Source organism: Moschus berezovskii, chromosome 6 (assembly GCF_049115385.1).
Source record: "Moschus berezovskii isolate FMDL1 chromosome 6, NW_MosBer_1.0, whole genome shotgun sequence".
Lineage (NCBI taxonomy): Eukaryota > Metazoa > Chordata > Mammalia > Artiodactyla > Moschidae > Moschus > Moschus berezovskii.
This window is the reverse complement of record NC_142465.1, coordinates 41,457,968-41,476,348: the sequence shown is the minus strand read 5'-3', so window position 1 is coordinate 41,476,348 and position 18,381 is coordinate 41,457,968. Positions and strand designations below refer to the sequence as shown.

At 38.1% G+C, this 18,381-nt stretch overlaps 1 protein-coding gene across 1 annotated transcript in view; it reads right to left on the bottom strand.

Annotated features, from left to right (window-relative positions):
• ADAMTS20 (ADAM metallopeptidase with thrombospondin type 1 motif 20) overlaps positions 1-18,381 on the bottom strand; it is a 210,082-nt gene that overhangs the window by 8,589 nt on the left and 183,112 nt on the right. Inside the window, exon 37 of the mRNA XM_055395361.2 lies at positions 15,660-15,751. Within this exon, the coding sequence (XP_055251336.2) occupies positions 15,660-15,751 (92 nt within the window). The remainder of the gene's footprint in view (positions 1-15,659; positions 15,752-18,381) is intronic.

Here is an 18,381-nt window from a genome sequence, read left to right as displayed (position 1 = left end):
GTCAGAAATAGACTCAAAATATGTCCAATTGACTTCTTTTGGCCACACCACATGGCAAGTGGAATCTTAGTTCCCTGTTTAGAGATTGAACCTGTAGCCACTGCAGTAGAAGCACGGATTTTTAACCACTGAACCACCAAGGAAGTCCCCTCCAATTGATTTTTGACAAAGGTGGAAAGGAGAGAAACAATTGCCTTCTCAATAAGTGGTGTTAGGACAACTGGATGTCTGTAGGCAAAACTCTTCCAACTCCATACAAAATTAGTTCAAAATCAATCATAGGTCTAGATGTAAAATATTCAACTATATATTTTTAAGAAAAATTAGCAGAAAATCTTTGTAACTTGGACTAAGTCAAAGAGTTCTTAAATACAACACTAAATGTCAGAAAGGAAAAAAATGATAAATTTGAATTCATTAAACTTTAAAACCTCCACTTGAGTGTAAGACACTTAAGAAAAAGAAGAGATAAGGTCCAGACCTTCAGCGAAACATTTGCAAATGTTATATACAACAAAAGATTTGTATCCAGACTATATATAGAACTCTCAGGACTTCACTGGTAGTACAGTGAATAAGAATCTGCCTGCCAATGCAGGGGACACAGATGTAGAAAGATTTGATCCTTGGTGTAGGAAGGTTCCACATGCCATGGGGCAACTAAGCCCATCCATTTAGAGCCCATATTCCACAACAAGAGAAGCCACTGCAATGAGAAGAACACATACCAAAACTAGAGAGAAGCCCCTATCACCACAGCTAGAGAAAGCTGGTGAGCAGCAGCAAAGACCCAGGGAAGCCAAAAATTAATTAACTAATTTTAAATAAAGAACTGTCAAAACTATAAACATTAATGAACAATTAGGAAACAAACAATTTTTAGATGAGAAAAGACTTGGATATACACTTTACTAAAGAGGATACTCAGAACATTATTAGTGAAATATAAATTAAAATTACAAAGAGACATCACTGAAAATGGGGAAACAAAAAACTTGACAATACTAAGTGCTGACAAAGAAGAAAAACAACTAGAAATTTAATCTTTGCTAATGGGAATTTAAAAATAGTACAGTCACTGAATCGAACAGTTTGGATGGGGGGTAGGTAGGAGGGAGGTCCAAGAGGGCAGGGATATACGTATACTTATGACTGACTCACATGCTGCACAGTGGAAACCAGTACAACATTGTAGAGCAGTTATTCTCCAATGAAAAATAAATTAAAACAGCAACAAAAATAAACTAGCTTGGCAGTTTTCTATAAAGTTAAACATACATATACCATATGACCCTACAATCTCACTCATAGGCATTTCTCCCAGAGAAATGAAAATACATGTTCACACAAAAACCTGTACACAAATGTGCATATCCACTCTATCCATAATTTCCAAAATCTATAAAGAACCCATTTTCTTCCAAAAATGAACAGAGTAGGATAACTGTATGACATCTGATTGATGGAATAATGCTTAGCAATGAAAAAGAACAAATTATTGACACATGCAGCATGCAAAAAGACAGGTGGACCTCAAAAGCATTATGTTGACCAATGTAATGAGAAGGAGGCCAACCTCAAGAGGTTACACACTGTGTGACTTCATTTCTATGACATTTCTATGTCATCCCAGAAAATGCAAAACTAAAGCAATGAAGAGAAGATCAGTGTTTACCAGGAGGTAGGTGGGAGGAAGGAATTGACTCCATGGAGGAAGTGTGAGGGAGTTGTATGTTGCTAATAAAGGCAATTTTACTGTTATCTTTTTTCAATTTAAAATGTGAATGGATATAACAACTAAAGAAAAAAAATTCCAGTTGACTTGAAAACAAAACCCAACTACATTCTATATGTAAGAAACACATTTCAAACAAAGTGACTCAGAAAAGCCAAAATTAAAAGTATGTGCGGCGGTGAAGAGAGAATTACTGTGTTGACTTACGGTGATCATCTTAAAAAAAATTAAGATTAATTAATTATAAAAACGGGATGTGCAAGACTTCCCAGGTTGTGCCAGTGCTAAAGAAACTGCCTGCCAGTGCAGGAGACAGAAGAGACAAGGGTTCGATCCCTGGGTCAAGAAGATACCCAGGAAAAGGGCATGGCAACCCACTGCAGTATTCTTGTGTGGAAAATCCCATGGACAGAGGAGCCTGGTGGGGTCACAGTTCATAGGGTTGCAAAGAGTTGCACACGATTGAGGTGACTTTGTACACACAGATGCGCGCAAGAGTATACCTGGAAATTGGGCATAAAAAGAGAACAAGTGTAGCAAATCCTGATAATGTAAAATAGAATTCAAGTCTGAAATCAGAAAAACATGACAAAGAAGTGCTAAAAACCATGATCCACAATGAAGATATAACACAAATAACACAGCTACTTTTATGAAGCAAAACCACAGGTGGTGAAAGGAGACATAGGTAGAAACACCCTAATAATAGGAAATTGTAATATACCACTTTTAGCAACAAGATAGATCAAGAGGACAAGAATAAGAAGAAAGAGGATCTAAGCAATATAATCAAAAGGGTATGCATATATATCTAACTCGACACATTATAATAAAGAATACACATTCAAAATACTTAAAAACTGGCTCCAAATACTCAAAATGTATGCTGGCCACGATCCTTTGGCACTGGGTATTTCTCCTGCTCTCGTGTAATCAATACTAATTACAAAATAGATAAAGAGATACACATTGGGGATTTCTCTTTTTTGTGGCTCGGTGAAAAGTACCAAACATTTACTTCACTTCACTTTTGATATATGTATTCTAAAGTCACATCACACTCCTTAACTTCATCTTATATTACAATGTGGCAAAGTTTATTTTCCCTAAAGATTGCCATATGTGTCCATTCTCTTTTTAGCATTTATGTCCTGGGGTGCCCTGTCATATGCAAATACAGAGGATGTGGTTTTGATGAATGCTAAACAACAGAATAAGTTCTTTCTGTGACATTAAACATCTGGAGAGTATTCATGAAAATGTTGTATAAATTAACACAGAATCTGGTTTATATATTTGACAGAATATCTTCAAGAATACTGGGCAGTTTGTACTCTTAGTAACAGTAACTGCAGGCAATTGAATACAGACTAGAAAAAAAAGTGGGCTTATCTTTTTTTGACAGCACATACCTATGCCCAATAACATCAAAGTTTCGAAATAAAGCTTTGTGTTCCAGAAACGCCTAGAGAACTCTGTGGGGAAGACATCTCACCTTGATGAGCAGGAGTAGAATTTTATTACTATAATGATGCTGCCTTTGACTTTCTCAAGGAACTTAGGTTGTTGACACAGAGTGTCTCTTTCTCCAACTGTAAACTGGGGTTACCTAGTTTATAACTACAAAACTTTCTCAAGATATTGTAGGGGAAAATGACCATTATATTACTTATTTGTGTATGTCTCCTGTGAATTTTATTGATGTCTCATTGACCAGGGGCTTCTGAGGTGGTGCAGAGGTAAAGAATCCGCAAGAGATGCAAGAGACAAGGGTTCAGTATCTGAGTTGAGAAGATCCCCGGAGAAGGAAATGGCAACTCACTCCAATATTCTTTCCTAGAAAATCCTATGGACAGAGGAGCCTGGCAGGGTACAGTCCATGGGATCACAAAGAGTCGGACACAACTGAGCGACTGAGCACAGCCATAAACGTCTGTTTACAAGTCTCTATGTGAACATATGTCATACATCTTCTCATTTGCCTTATTCAATTCAACATGGTATAAAAAGGACCAGATTTCCAGAACTTCACGATTTTCTCAAAATGATTGTACCTTGTAGCAGACTCTTCACATCTCTAGGTGGCATCTCCAATTTCCTTCTCTCTGATCATATCAAGTACACGACCGGAAGGAAGAGATTAGAAGGAAAATGTATTATTGGACAAAGCTGAGAAGTTTTGACATGAGTTGGTCATTGGAGAATGAATAATCTCCATTTAAAAGAGTAAAAATGGAAATGTTATTTAAAATTACATATGTGAGGGAAAAGATTGTTTATAGAGCGGTAAAAGTTTTAGATTACACATCTTTGACCTTAGAACAGGTGTTCAAAGAGATGCAATATAAAACTTCAGAAGGGGGAGTTCATCAAGGGAAACACAGTCCTGGGAAGAGAACTAAATAAACGATGCAGGTTGGAGAGTCATCACCTTGGAGGGAGACCAATCGTCTGGTAGACCAACATGAGAGAAGGAGAGAAAGAAAAGAATGGACATGAATCGAGCTAACCAGGCTCAGAGATTGAGTGAGAACTTGAGATTCCTCTGAAAAGTTATCTACCTTAAAAAACAGAGCCAAGAGAGGGAGCACTTTTGGGACGGCAGTTTGAAGAGACTTGTGGACTAAAGAGTGAAACATAGGGAAAAACAGGAATAGAGGGGAATTTCCTCAACTTGATAAAGAACACATACCAAAAATCTGTAGCCAACAATACATTAATGATGGAAGTTGGAATGCTTTCCCCCTAAGATCAAAAGCAATTAATGTATGGCAAAACCAACCAATATAATATTGTAAAATAATTAGCCTCCAAAAAAAATAGAGAAAAAAAAAATAAAGCACATTCACTATCGCCACTCTTCAAAATGCTGGAAGTTACAGACATACGTATTAATATGATTCTACCTATATAATAGACAAAAAAAGACAAAAATTATGGAAAGGAAGACTAGATTAGTGGTTGCTAGTGGATAAGGTGAAGCTGGTGGTACAAGGGGAGTAGTCGTCATTATAAAAGTCCTTGTGATGATGAAAATGTTCTGTACCTTGATGTAGTGATGTCAATATCCTAGATGCAATATTATACTATAATCCTATAAGATGCTACCATTTGGGGATACTGGGTTCATGGGATCCCTATATTATTTCTTAGAGCTAAGAAATAATATGTATAATAATAATAATACATAATAATATGTATTATTTCATGTCAATAGTTATCTCAAAACAAAATGTTTCATTTCAAGAATTAAAAAAATTATAAAATACAACAACCGTTTAAATGCTCTTGAAATTGTCCTAAGGTTATACAACAATTGGAGAAACATTTATTCAAGAAAATCTATGAAATCTAGGTTTGAAGAGTAAGCATCTGTGACATTTGAACCATGACCTGTCTATGGCCTGTCCTCTCTTTTCCCCACCTCAGCGAGATGATAGCTCCACTCTTCATGGGTACAGCTAAGAACAGAGGACTTTATTTCCCCCAGCTCTCTGTTAGGGATAACCTTTGTCCAGGGTACATGTCAAGGGCAGCAGGAGGCAGGCGAGACACCAGCACTCCTCATCTCACACAGCTCTGTGCTACAGAAGCTGGATCAGAGGTAAGAACTAAAGAGATCTGAAGCTCCTTTTCGCCATTTAGTCCTTACTCACAGATCAGGAGATCTGCCCCAAGCATGGTAGGCCAAGAACTCAAGGCCTGAATCATTCCCGCTTAAAATCACTGGTAGGGCACAGGTTTCATGCTGATCAGTACAAGCAGAGAAGACCAGAGAATAATGTCAGGACCCAGCATTCTGCTTATAGACTAGGTATGTTACTCTGCAAAGTGGGATCTACCCACTCAATCCACAGAATGGGTGCAAAGGCTCTTCCTTGGGGAAAAATCAAGTTGTAAGAACAGAACGTTTCACAGATTTTCCTAAGTAGCCTGACTATTTGGGACAGAAAATGGGGAAGTTCAAGCCTAAAGCGGCTATTGAAAAAAAAAATTTAGTGGTGTGTATTTAAGAGGAGCATGGTGGTAACTGGATGAGAGCGACAAGCAAAATAGTAGGTCAGATCTCAGTTTAACAGAGAAAACCAGGGAAAGAGATAGCTAAGAATGTCTCTTTTTGAGGTTTTTCTGACCTGACTTCAAAGACTGACCTATAAGCCTATGTTGGCCCTGGGGCTTGAGTTTAATTGGCTCAAACCATAGAGTAATTTATGCCTCCAGGATGTTACTGAAAGAACAGAGCCATCATCTACCAATTAGTACTGGGTAAGAGTTGAGTGTGATATCAGTAGAGGCAGACCAGCTAGAAACTTCATCAAAGACAGCCCAGCTAAAAACACTGTCATTCCAGAAGGATTGGGTGACTGTGTACATGTCCGGCTGAGCCCTCTGAGGAGTGACACTAAAGGCTACATATCATAGGGGAAATAGATGTCATTGAAATAGCCCAGTCAAGGAGCTAAACAAATAAACAACTCAGCAAACAACAAATCCTAAAGGGGAAGAGAAACTTAGTATCCACTGTTGCTAAAATATACTATCTAAAATGATCCGTTTTCAACAAAAAATTGTGACACATGCAAAGAAACTGGAAAGGATGACTCATATAACGGGGGAAAAGGCAGCAGAAACTGCTTTTGAGAGGTTTCAGATGTCAGACTGTGCAGATAAAGATTCAAAGCAGCTATTAAAACTATGTTCAAAGAACTAAAGAAAACCCATGTTTAAAAAAGTAAGAAAAGTATGATAATAATGTCTCATCAAAAGAGACTATCAATAAAGAGATAAAAATTATATTTATAAAAAGATCTAAAGAATAATTCTGGAGCTGAAAAGTACAATAACCAAAATAAAAATTCACTAGAGGGGATCAACCAGCAGATTGGAGCTGGCAGAAGAATTGGCAAACTTGAAAAGATACCAATAGTGATGGTACAATCTGAAAAAATAGCAAAAAAAAAAGAAAAAGAAAAATGAATAGAGCCTCAGAGAAGTGAGGGACACCATTAGTACACCAAACCATGCATGATGGAAGTACCAAAAGCACCAGATAATATATTTGAAGAAATCATGGCTGAAAATTTTCTAAGTTTGGTGAAACTACATTAATCTACATATCCTGGTGGGCTGCCGTCTATGGCGTCACAGAGTCGGACACGACTGAAGTGACTAAGAAGGAGAAGTCAACGGATTGCAAGTGAGTAGACACGAAGACATCCACATCCAAATATGTCACAAGAAAGATGCTGAAAGTCAAAAACAAAGGAAAAAATCCGAAAGCATCTAGAGAAAAATAAGCACATATATGGGAATCTCAGTAAGATAAATTGCTGAGTTCTGTTGTTCATCTAGAAGCCAAGAAATACTGGAGTGAGTAGCCTTTCCCTTCTCCAGGGGATTTTCCTAACTCAGGGATCGAACCCAGGTCTCCTGCATTGCAGGTGGATTCTTTACCAGCTGAGTCACAAAGGAAGCCAAAAATTATATAAATGTTATAAAAATGTATTGCAGGTTTGTTACATAGGTTAGCTTGTGTATGCATTACAAATACAACAGAAAAGGAAAGGGGAAAAAGTATATGTAGGAGTAATACTTCTATGTCACTGCAATTAGGTAATATAAACCTGGAGTAAATTCTATTAAGATGTACACTGTAAGCCCTAGAGCAACTGTTAAGAAAGCAATTAAAAATATAGTGAGACAATTGTTAAATTAAAATGTTACACTTGAAAACATTCACTGAATTTTTAAAAAATAGTAAAAAGGGGACAGAAAACCAGAAATGATATGACATATAAAAAACAAAATGGCAAATGGCAAAGGTTGGCAGAAATTCAACAAAATGCTCTCTGTAGGAGACACTCTTAAGAGTCAAAAATATATGTCAAAAGCAAATGGGAGGAAAACATGTACACCATGTACTATAAACAAGCTGAGTTGCCACTATAATATCAGATAAATTAGACTTTAAAACAAAAAATGATACTACAGATAAAAGGGAATGTTTTTGACACAAAAGTGTCAATATATCAAGAAATTATGACAATTATAAATAGCTGCTGCTGCTAAGTCACTTCAGTCGTGTCCGACTCTGTGTGACCCCATAGACAGACAATCGTGCAAAAAAAATCTCAAAGTAAATAAATTACATACAAAATAAATGAAACTAAAAGATTGCTGTGAGAAGTAGATAATTCAGCAATAATAACTGCAGTTTCAAGAGATAAAATAACTAGGGAGAAGATCAACAAGGAAATGGAAGAGTTGAACAACACTTTAACCAAGTAGCCCTGACAGACATCCAGAGAACACTTCACCCAACAACAACAGAACACACATTCTTTCCAAGCACACACTGCACATTTTCCAAGATAGCCATATGCTATGCTATAAAACAAGCCTCAATAAATTTCAAAAGATTGAATAATACAAAGTGTATTTTCTAACCGCAATGGAATGAAAGTAGAAATCAATAACAGAAGGAAATGTGGGAAATTCACAACAGAGGATGAGATTAGATAGCATCACTGAGTCAATGGACATGAATTTGAGCGAACTCTGAGAGATAGTGAAGGACAGGTAAGCCTGGTGTGCTGCAGTTCATGGGGTCACAAAGAGTCAGACAAGACTCTTGCATGGCAGTCAGCCATGCAAGAACAAAAACACCACACCAAATAAGACATCACAAATGATAATAGAAAACACTCAAGATGAATGAAAATGAACACACAACACCAAAACTTCAGGAATGCTGCAAAGAAGTGTTTAAAGGGAAATTTATAGTTGTAAATGCCCATATTAAAAGATAAAAAGGCTCTCATACCAATGACCTAAACTTCTACCTGAAACACTGAAAAAAAAAAAAAAGAGACCAAATTAAATCTAAAGCAAGCAGAAGGAAAGAAATGATAATGAATAGAGTGGAAACTGAAGAAACAAATGAGAAAAATTACAGAGAAAATCAGCAAAATCAAAAGTTGGTTTTTTGAAAAGAACAAAATTAACAAAATCAAGAAAAGATAGGAGATTCAAATCACCAAAATCAGGAATAACTGTGAATCTTACAGGAATATAAAGGATTATAAGGCAATACTATGGACAATTGTAAGCCAACAATTTACATAACTTTGATGAAATGGACAAATTCCTAGGGGGAAAAAACTACCAAAATAGACTTAAGAGCTAGAAAATCTGAAAAAATCCACAATAAATAGAGAGATTGAATTAGTAAATAAAACATTTACAAAGAAAAGCCCAAGCTCAGATGGCTTTGCTGCTGAATCCCACCAAACATTACTTTTTCACAAACTCTTCCAAAAAATTAGAAATGGGGGATTACTTACCAATTTATTCTATGAAGCCAGTATTTCCCTGATATAAAAACCAGACAAGGGCATCACAAAAAAAGAAAATGATAGACCAGTATCTTTTCTGTAAACAGACAAAAAATTCTCAACAAAGCATACCAAATCTAGTGACATACAAAATGTATTAGATATCATCAAGGATTTCCCCCAGGAATGCAAAATTGCTTCAACACACAAAAATCAGTGTGATACATCATTTCACTATCACTATAGTAATGAACAGTAACCACAGGATTATCTCAACACATGCAGAAGAAGCGTTTGACAAAATTCAACATTCACGATGAGCCTCCCTGGTGGCTCAGTGGTAAAGAATCCACCTGTCAATGCAGGAGAAGCAAGAGACACAGGAGATGGGTTTGAACATGTCAGGAAGATCCCCTGGAGGAGGAAATGGCAACCAACTCCAGTGTTCTTGCCAGGAAAATCCCAAAGACAAAAAAGCCTGGTGGACTACAGTCTGTAGGGGTCACAAGAGTCGGACATGACTGAACACACACACACATTTATGATAAAACCACTTAAACTAGTAATAGAAGGGCACTTCCTCAAATTGATCAAAGGTATCTACAAAATATTCACAACTAACACAATAAATGATAAAGGACTTAATGTTTTTCCTCTGCAATCAAGAATAAGACAGGGATGTCCACTGTGGCCACTTCTATTTAACAGTATACTGAAAGTTTTAGACAGTGCAATGAGGCAAGATAAAGAAATTTTAAAAAAATTCAGACTGCAAAGGAAGAAGTAAAACTATTTGTAGATAACATTCGTTTGTATACAGAAAATCCTAAGGAATCCAACAAAAAATTATTATAACTAATAAATGAATTTAAGCAGACTTGCAGAATACAAGATCAATTTACAAAAATATGGACAAAAATTAGTGATTTACTAAGGCCTCATATTTTGCAGAGGGTCTCCTTACTGGGAAACTCTCTCTGATAAAAGTCTTCTTTACCTTAAACTGAAATCTTCTGTCTCATTAACATCTCCTTGAGTAATACATACTGATGCCACTGCTCTCTCATGGCACTCTCTACGTATTTAATGATAGTTATCATAACCTCTCTCTCTTTTCCTGGCTACCTTCTTCATTTTCTTTACATAACATGACTTAAACCTTCCCTTTTTTCCCCCTGATTCTACTCCTAGATAGATTAAAATTTTATCTTTCTCAGACACAAATTTTTAAATAAGTATAATATTCCAGTGTCAAGCACAAATAAATCTTTTGGTCTCGACATTGTGTTTTGGTACCTTACAATTATACTGGGCAGTTTAGAGATTACTACGTGGTCTACATGAGTCATGTTGAAGTCAGGGTGGTTGATTAAAAATCCTGTCACTTCATATCACTTTGCTGTGTGCTGTGCTTAGTCGCTCAGTTGTGTCCGACTCTTGGCGACCCCATGGATTGTAGCCAGCCAGGCTCCTCTGACCATGGGATTCTTCAGGCAAGAATACTGGAGTGGGTTGCCATACCCTTATCCAGGGGCTCTTCCCAACCCAGGGGTCAAACCCAGGTCTCCCGCATTTCAGGCAGATTCTTTACCTACTGAGCCACCAGGAAAGCCTAAGAATACTGGAGTGTGTAGCCTATACCTTCTTTAGGGGAAATTTTTGACCCAGGAATTAAACATGGGTCTCCTGCATTGCAGGTGGATTCTTGACCAGCTGAGCTACCTGTTCAGTTCAGTTCAGTCATTCAGTCATGTCCAAGTCTTTGTGACCCCATGGATTGCAGCACATCAGGCTTCTCTGTCTGGCACCAACTCCTTGGGCCTACTCAAACTCATGTTTCCATCGAGTTGGTGATGACATACAACCATCTCATCCTTTTTTATCCCCTGTTTCCCCTGCCTTCAATATTTCCCAGAATCAGGGTCTTTTCCAATGAGTCAGCTCTTCGCATCAGGTGGCCAAAGTATTTGAGCTTCAGCTTCAGCATTAGTCCTTCCAATGAATATTCAGGACTGATCTCCTTTAGGAACCCCCAGGGAATCTGACTTTGAAGGCCAGTGGGATTTGATTACAGAACTTCCACAGGACTGGGGAAACAGACTCTTGGAGGGCACAAACCAAAGCTTGTGTGCACCAGGACCCAGGAGAAAGGGGCAATGACCCCACAAGAGACTGAGCCAGACTCTTCTGTGAGTGTCCTGGAGTAGCCAGTGAAGGTGTGGGTTGACAGTGACCTGCCATGGGGTTGGGGCACTGAATACAACAGCCCTGGCATAAGTCCTTTTGAAGGACATCGCCATTATCGCCATTTGGTTTAGTTGCTAAGTTGTGTCTGACTCTTGCAACCCCATGGACTATAGCCTGACAGGCTTCTGTCAGGACTTCTTACTGACTGAGCTAAGGGAAGCCCATTACCCCATCATAGTTTGGCCTTAGGCCAAACTACAGTCAGGGAACACAGCCCCACCCATCAACAGAAAATTGGATTAAAGATTTACTGAGCATGGCCCTGCCTATCAGAGCAAGACCCAGATTCCCCCACAGCCATTCCCTCCAATCAGGAAGCTTCGACAAGCCTCTTATCCTTATCCATCAGAGAGCAGACAATTAACCAAACTGATCACTTGGAGCACAGTGCTGTCTAACTCAATGAAGCTATGAGCCATGTCATGCAGGGCTACCCAAGACAGATGGGTCACGGTAGAGAGTACTGAGGAAACGTGGTCCACTGGAGAAGGGAAGGGCAAACCACTTCAGTATTCTTGCCTTGAGAATCCCATGAACAGTATGAAAAGGCAAAAAGATAGGACACTGAAAGATGAACTCCCCAGGCAAGTAGGAACCCAATATGCTACTGGGGAAGAGTGGAGAAATAACTCCAGAAAGAATGAAGAGGCTGAGCCAAAGTGAAAACTATGCCCAGCTGTGGATGTGACTGGTGATGGAAGTAAAGTCCTCTACTATAAAGAACAATATTGCATAGGAACCTGGAATGAAAAGCCCATGAATCAAGGTAAATTAGAAGTGGTCAAACAGGAGATGGTAAGAATAAACGTCGATTTTTTTGGAATCAGTGAACTAAAATGGATTCCAGACAAGTTACTTCAAATCCTAAAAGATGATGCTATTAAAGTGCAGCACTCAATATGCCAGCAAATTTGGAAAACTCAACAGTGGCCACAGGACTGGAAAAGGTCAGTTTTCATTCCAATCCCAAAGAAAGGCAATGCCAAAGAATATTCAGTCCACCACACAACTGCATTCATCTCACACACAAGCAAAGTAATGCTCAAAATTCTCTAAGCTAGGCTACAACAGTATGTGAACCGAGAACTTCCAGATGTTCAAGCTGGATTTAGAAAAGGCAGAGGAATCAGAGATCAAATTGTCAACAGCTGTTGGATCCTAGAAAAAATAAGAGAATTCCAGAAAAACAGTTCAGTCGAAAAACATCTCAGTTCAGTTGCTCAGTCTTGTCTGACACCTTGTGACCCCATGGACTACAGCATGCCAGGTCTCCATGTCTGTAATCAACACTAGGAGTTTTCTCAAAACTTGTGATCTGGGCACTTTCTTTCCCTAGATTTGTGCTTGTACAGTACTGAATGCATTTTTGTGGGGAAAGAAAATGAACACATCTTCATTAAATACAGTGGAAGATGGATGATTAGTATTACAAAAGATGTTCTTTTCAATCACTTACTCAGTAATTTTTCTTCTTTGTATCTGGCATTTGTGTTTTTCTACAAACCATAAAATCAAAACCTTTATTTGTAATTTTCTTTGTACAGTATGCCAAATCAATATCAGTTCAGTTCAGTCGCTTGGTCGTGTCCAACTCCTTGCGACCCCATTGACTGCAGCAAGCCAGGTTTCCCTGTCCATCACCAACTTCTGGCGCTTACTCAAACTCATGTCCATCAAGTCAGTGATGTCATCCAATCATCTCATCCTCTGTCCTCCCCTCTCCTGCCTTCAGTCTTTCCCAGCAACAGGGTCTTTTCTAGTGAGTAAATTCTTTGCATCAGGTGGCCAAAGTATTGGAGTTTCAGATTCAACATCAGTCCTTCCAATGAATATTCAGGACTGATTTTCTTTAGGGTAGACTGATTGGATCTCCTTGCAGTCCAGGGGAATCTCAAGAGTCTTCTCCAGCACCACAGTTCAAAAGCATCAATTCTTTGGTGCTCAGCTTTCTTTATAACTATCACATCCACACATGACTAATGGAAAAACGATAGCTTTGACTAGACGGACTTGTTGGCAAAGCAACATCTCTGCTTTTTAACATGCTGTCTAGGTTGGTCATAACTTTTCTTCCAATGACCAAGAATCTTTTGATTTAATGGCTGTAGTCACCATCTGCAGTGATTTGGGAGCCTCCAAAAATAAAGTTTGTCACTGTTTCCCCATCTATGTGCCATGAAGTGATGGGACCATATGGCATGGTCTTAGTTTTTTGAAGGTTGAGCTTTAAGCCAGCTTTTTCACTCCCCTCTTTCACTTTCATCAAGAGGCTCTTTAGTTCTTCTTCACTTTCTATAAGGGTGGTGTCATCTGCATATCTGAGGTTATCACTATTTCTCCCATCAATCTTGACTCCAGATTGTGCTTCATCCAATCCATCATTTTTCATGATGTACTTTGCATATAAGTTAAATAAGCAGGGTGACTATAAAGCCTTGAAATACTCCTTTCCCAATTTGGAACCAGTCTGTTGTTCCAAAAAGGAGTAAAATATGGTTGCATATTGTCACCCTGCTTCATTAATTTATATGCAGAGTACATCATGGAAAATGCCAAGTTGAACAGAGCACAAGTTGGAATCAAGATTGCTGGGAGAAATATCAGATGACACCACCTTTATGGCAGAAAGTGAAGAACTAAGTAGCCTCTTGATGAAAGTGAAAGAGGAGAGTGAAAAAGCTGGCTTAAAGCTCAATCTTCTAAGACCATGCCATCTGATCCCATCACTTCATGGCAAATAGATGGAGAAACAATGGAAACAGTGACAGACTATTTTCTTCGGCTCCAAAATCACAGCAGATGGTGACTGCAGCCATGAAATTAAAAGACGCTTGCTCCTTGGAAGAAAATCTATGACCAACCTAAACAGCATATTAAAAGACAGAGACTACCTTGTCAACAAAGGTCCATTTAATCAAAGCTATGGTTTTTCCAGTAGTCACGTATGGATGTGAGAACTGTAGTATAAAGAAAGCTGAGTGCCAAAGAATTGATGCTTTTGAACTGTGGTGTTGGAGAAGACTCTTGAGAGTCCCTTGGACTACAAGGAGATCAAACCAGTCAATCCGAAAGGAAATCAGTCCTGAATATTCATTAGAAGGATCAATGCTGAAGATAAAGCTCCAATACTTTGGCCACCTGATTCAAAGAGCTGACTCTTTGGGAAAAAACCTTGATGCTGGGAAAGACTGAAGGCAGGAGGAGAAGGGGATGACAGAGTATGAGATGGTTAAATGGCATCACCAACTTGATGAACTTGAATTTGAGCAAGCTCAGGGAGTTGATGATGGACAGGAGAGCCTGGCATGCTTCATTCCATGGGTCACAAAGAGTCAGACACGACTTGAGTGGCTGAACTGAACTGACTAAAATGTACAGGAATGAACTATCAGAGTACCCTCATATCCCTTTACCAGGTTCTATTTGTATTTCTGGATCTAAAATTTATATATTTATCACAGTTAATGTTTTTCATATTCATTTGAGCCTATAGTTCTAGTGACCTCCTTTAAATGCACTTCTCTAATACAGAAAAAGTCCTCTTTTTTTTTAACATTAAGCATATCTTCCATGCCATTTGATGGAAATTGTGAGTATGAAATTCCTAGAAGAGACAATACTAGCAAACTATTTACTCCTCTTCAAAAAGACATCAATATTATAATTAGTCCTCCTGTGCATGATTTTTTAAGTTTCTATAAATCTACCTAATGATGCTACATTCATCTAGCTTTTATCTCTCCATTTTATTATAAAAATATTGCTTGCTCATAACAACTTTATAAAATCCTTTATTAAAAATGAGATAGTAAATTTTTCTAGGAAACACACTTTGTACTAGAAATCTCAAAGGTGACATTAAAATATATATGAAGAGAACCCTGGAAAAGAAAGAATAAAACCAAGAAGACATGGAAATATACTACTTTACAAATAATAGAAAATTATTCTGAGAATGTTACAGGCCCAGGCAGCTAAAATAACTGATATTAGTAGCAGTGTAATGAAAGTCACATGCTTGTGATGCGTTTCTTTACCTTGTGATGTATGTCTATTCATTTCTAGGAACTAACTGTAAAGAGTAAAAATAATAAAGCATTGTGGAAGGAGAAACAGGATCTAAACTATTTTAAATTCTTATATTATACCTTTCAAACAAATGCAATATTAGCAAAGATGCTTTTCTTCCAAAGTTTATCTATAAACTCTGCAATAAATTTCATCTAAGAAGTTAGCATTTTCTATTTACTTATGTTTTTTGCAGTACTGTGGTCAAGAAAATTAACGAGGACAAATATTATTAATTTTTTTCAGTGAGAAAATGATAAACAAATATGAAATACCTGTGGGCATCTGGCAGCACTATAGCAATCTCCAGCTGTGGCAAATGGAACTGCATTTCCAAATATTGTCTGGGCAAAAAGAAGGTCTGTAGCTAGAAAATAATAAATGAAACTCTTCAGCACTAAGACACTGTATTCAAATCTTCATTGAATACAAAGCATATAGTTTTCACATTATATTTTTAAATACATTCATATAATTAATCCAAAACTTGAAGCAAAAATATTGTACACTTGTCATACATAACATAGATCAGGCTCTCAAATTTTTATTTAACGTAAACATGTTCATCTCAAAAACTGCCCTAAAAACGGCAGGAACATCTATAACTAATCCAGATGTTTTAAAAGCTAAATATATACTCTATTGTATTTTATATCATAGTGAATATCTAAAATAGATAAAGTGGGGTCAAGGAACAAAATTAGAAGAAGCATTATTTAAAGATGAATAAGTGTAGAGGCATGGGTTGTCAGGGGCTTACCACAGGGACGGTGGCACTGGAAGGTCCCCCAGTGTAAACCCCCTTGGAGTTCACCATTAACCCTACCATAGAGCCTGCAGACTCCAGACTGGGTCACCTCAGGCCAAACAACTACCAGGGAGGAAGCACAAACCCACCCATCAGCAGATAATTGAATTAACGCGTCACTGAACAAGGCCCTGCCCACCAGAGCAAGACCCAGTTTTTACCATCACCATTCCCTCCCATCAAGAAGCTTACACAAGCCTGTTAGCCTCATCCATCAAAGGGCAAGCAAGAAGAAGCAAGAATAATCATAGTCTCAAAGCAGCTAAAACAAAACCATATTACATAAAGTTAATCACGATGAAAAAGCATAAAATTATGTCCCAGATGAAGGGACAAGATAAAACCCAGGAAAAACAAGCAAATGAAGTGGAGATAGGCAACCTTCCAGAAAAAGAATTCAGAATAATGGTAGTGAAGATGATCCAGGATCTTGGGAAAAGAATGGAGGCAAAGATTGAGAAGATGAAATAAATGCTTAGCAAAGACCTAGAACTAAAGAACAAACAGAGATAAATGGTATACTAGAAGGAATCAACAGCAGAATAACTGAGGCAGAAGAACGGACAAATGACCTAGAGGACAGAATAGTGGAAATCTCTGCCACAGCACAGAATATAGAAAAAAGAATGAACAGAAATGAAGACAGACTAAGAGACCTCGGGGACAACATTAAATGCACCAATATTTGCATTATAGGAGTCCCTGAAGGAGAAGAGAGAGAGAAAGGACCTGAGAAAATATTTGAAGAGATAATAGCTGCAAACTTCCTGAACATGGGAAAGGAAATAGTCAACCAAGTCCAGGAAGCATGGAGAATTCCAGGAAGGATAACCCAAGGAGGAACACACCAAGACACATACAAAAGATAAATAGGGAATTCCAGTGGCTAGGACTCAGTGCTTTTACTGCCCAAGGGCCCAGGTTCAATCGCTGGTCCAGGAACTAAGATTCCACAAACTGCGTGGTGTGACCAAAAAAAACAAACAAAATTTTAAAAAGATAAATTATGACAAAGCAATACACAAGTGCTTATAGAGAGTACACATATCAATTCATTTAGGGAATTCAAAAACACCCAGCTAAAAAGTGTTCTATTTCTTTGATTTCTTACATTATTGCATTATTATTTATTCCTTTCTATTTTATTTTTCTTAATGGTATTAACAAAATTCCTTGATTGGCAAAAATGCTGGGGATTCTATATAAAGTATCAAAAAAGTAGAGATCTTGGCTCAAAAATAGGAGAAACCCTGAAGATAAGCTGGCCCAATCACTTTTTGATGCTTAAACCACTTAAATAATATTCCAACTAATGTTCATTCAGTCAGTGGCTCTCACCTCTGCTAACATTGTTTCAAATACTTTTCAAGAAGTCTGCATGCTCCAGTGATGACACCAGTCCCCTAGGGGCAATACCGAAGGTAGCATTTCTGGAAATATTTATCATATCTCTAAAAGAAGTTTCCAAACCCAGGAGGCCTTTCGTGGTGTGCCAGGTCAGCTTGTACCCAATCATGAGAACAAGTTGGGTGTGTCTTTTCCTACCTGCATGCAAAATGAGCTCATGTTGGTAGCTTAAAATTGGTCATGGTGGGAATATATATGTCAAGAAACTGAAAAATATTACAAGTCACACTTTTTTCCTGAGTGTTAAGAGTTGGTTGTTGAACATTTACCCATTGCTTACACATGGCACTTAGGGTTAGGCGAGGCAAACAGACACAATTTTCAAATCATCCTTTGCTATGGTCTCATACACCATTACCTGGATAACCCAAAAACAGCTCTCACTTAAAGGGTCCAAAGAAAGCTGAAAGCCGAAGAATTGATGCTTTTGAACTGTGGTGCTGGAGAAGAATCTTGAGAGTCCCTTGGACTGCAAGGAGATCAAACCTGTCAATCCTAAAAGAAATAAATCCTGAATATTCATTGGAGGGACTGATGCTGAGGTTGAAGCTCCAATACTTTGGTCACCTAATGCGAAGAACCGATTCACTGAAAAAGATGCTGATGCTGGGAAAGATTGAAGGCAGGAGGAGAAGGGGACAACAGAGGACAAGATGGTTGGGTGCCATCAACAACTCAATCAACATGAGCTTGAGCAAGCTCCAGAAGGTGAAGGACAGGAAAGCCTGGCGTGCTGCAGGCCAAGGGGTTGCTAAGAGTCGGACACAACTGAGTGACTGAAC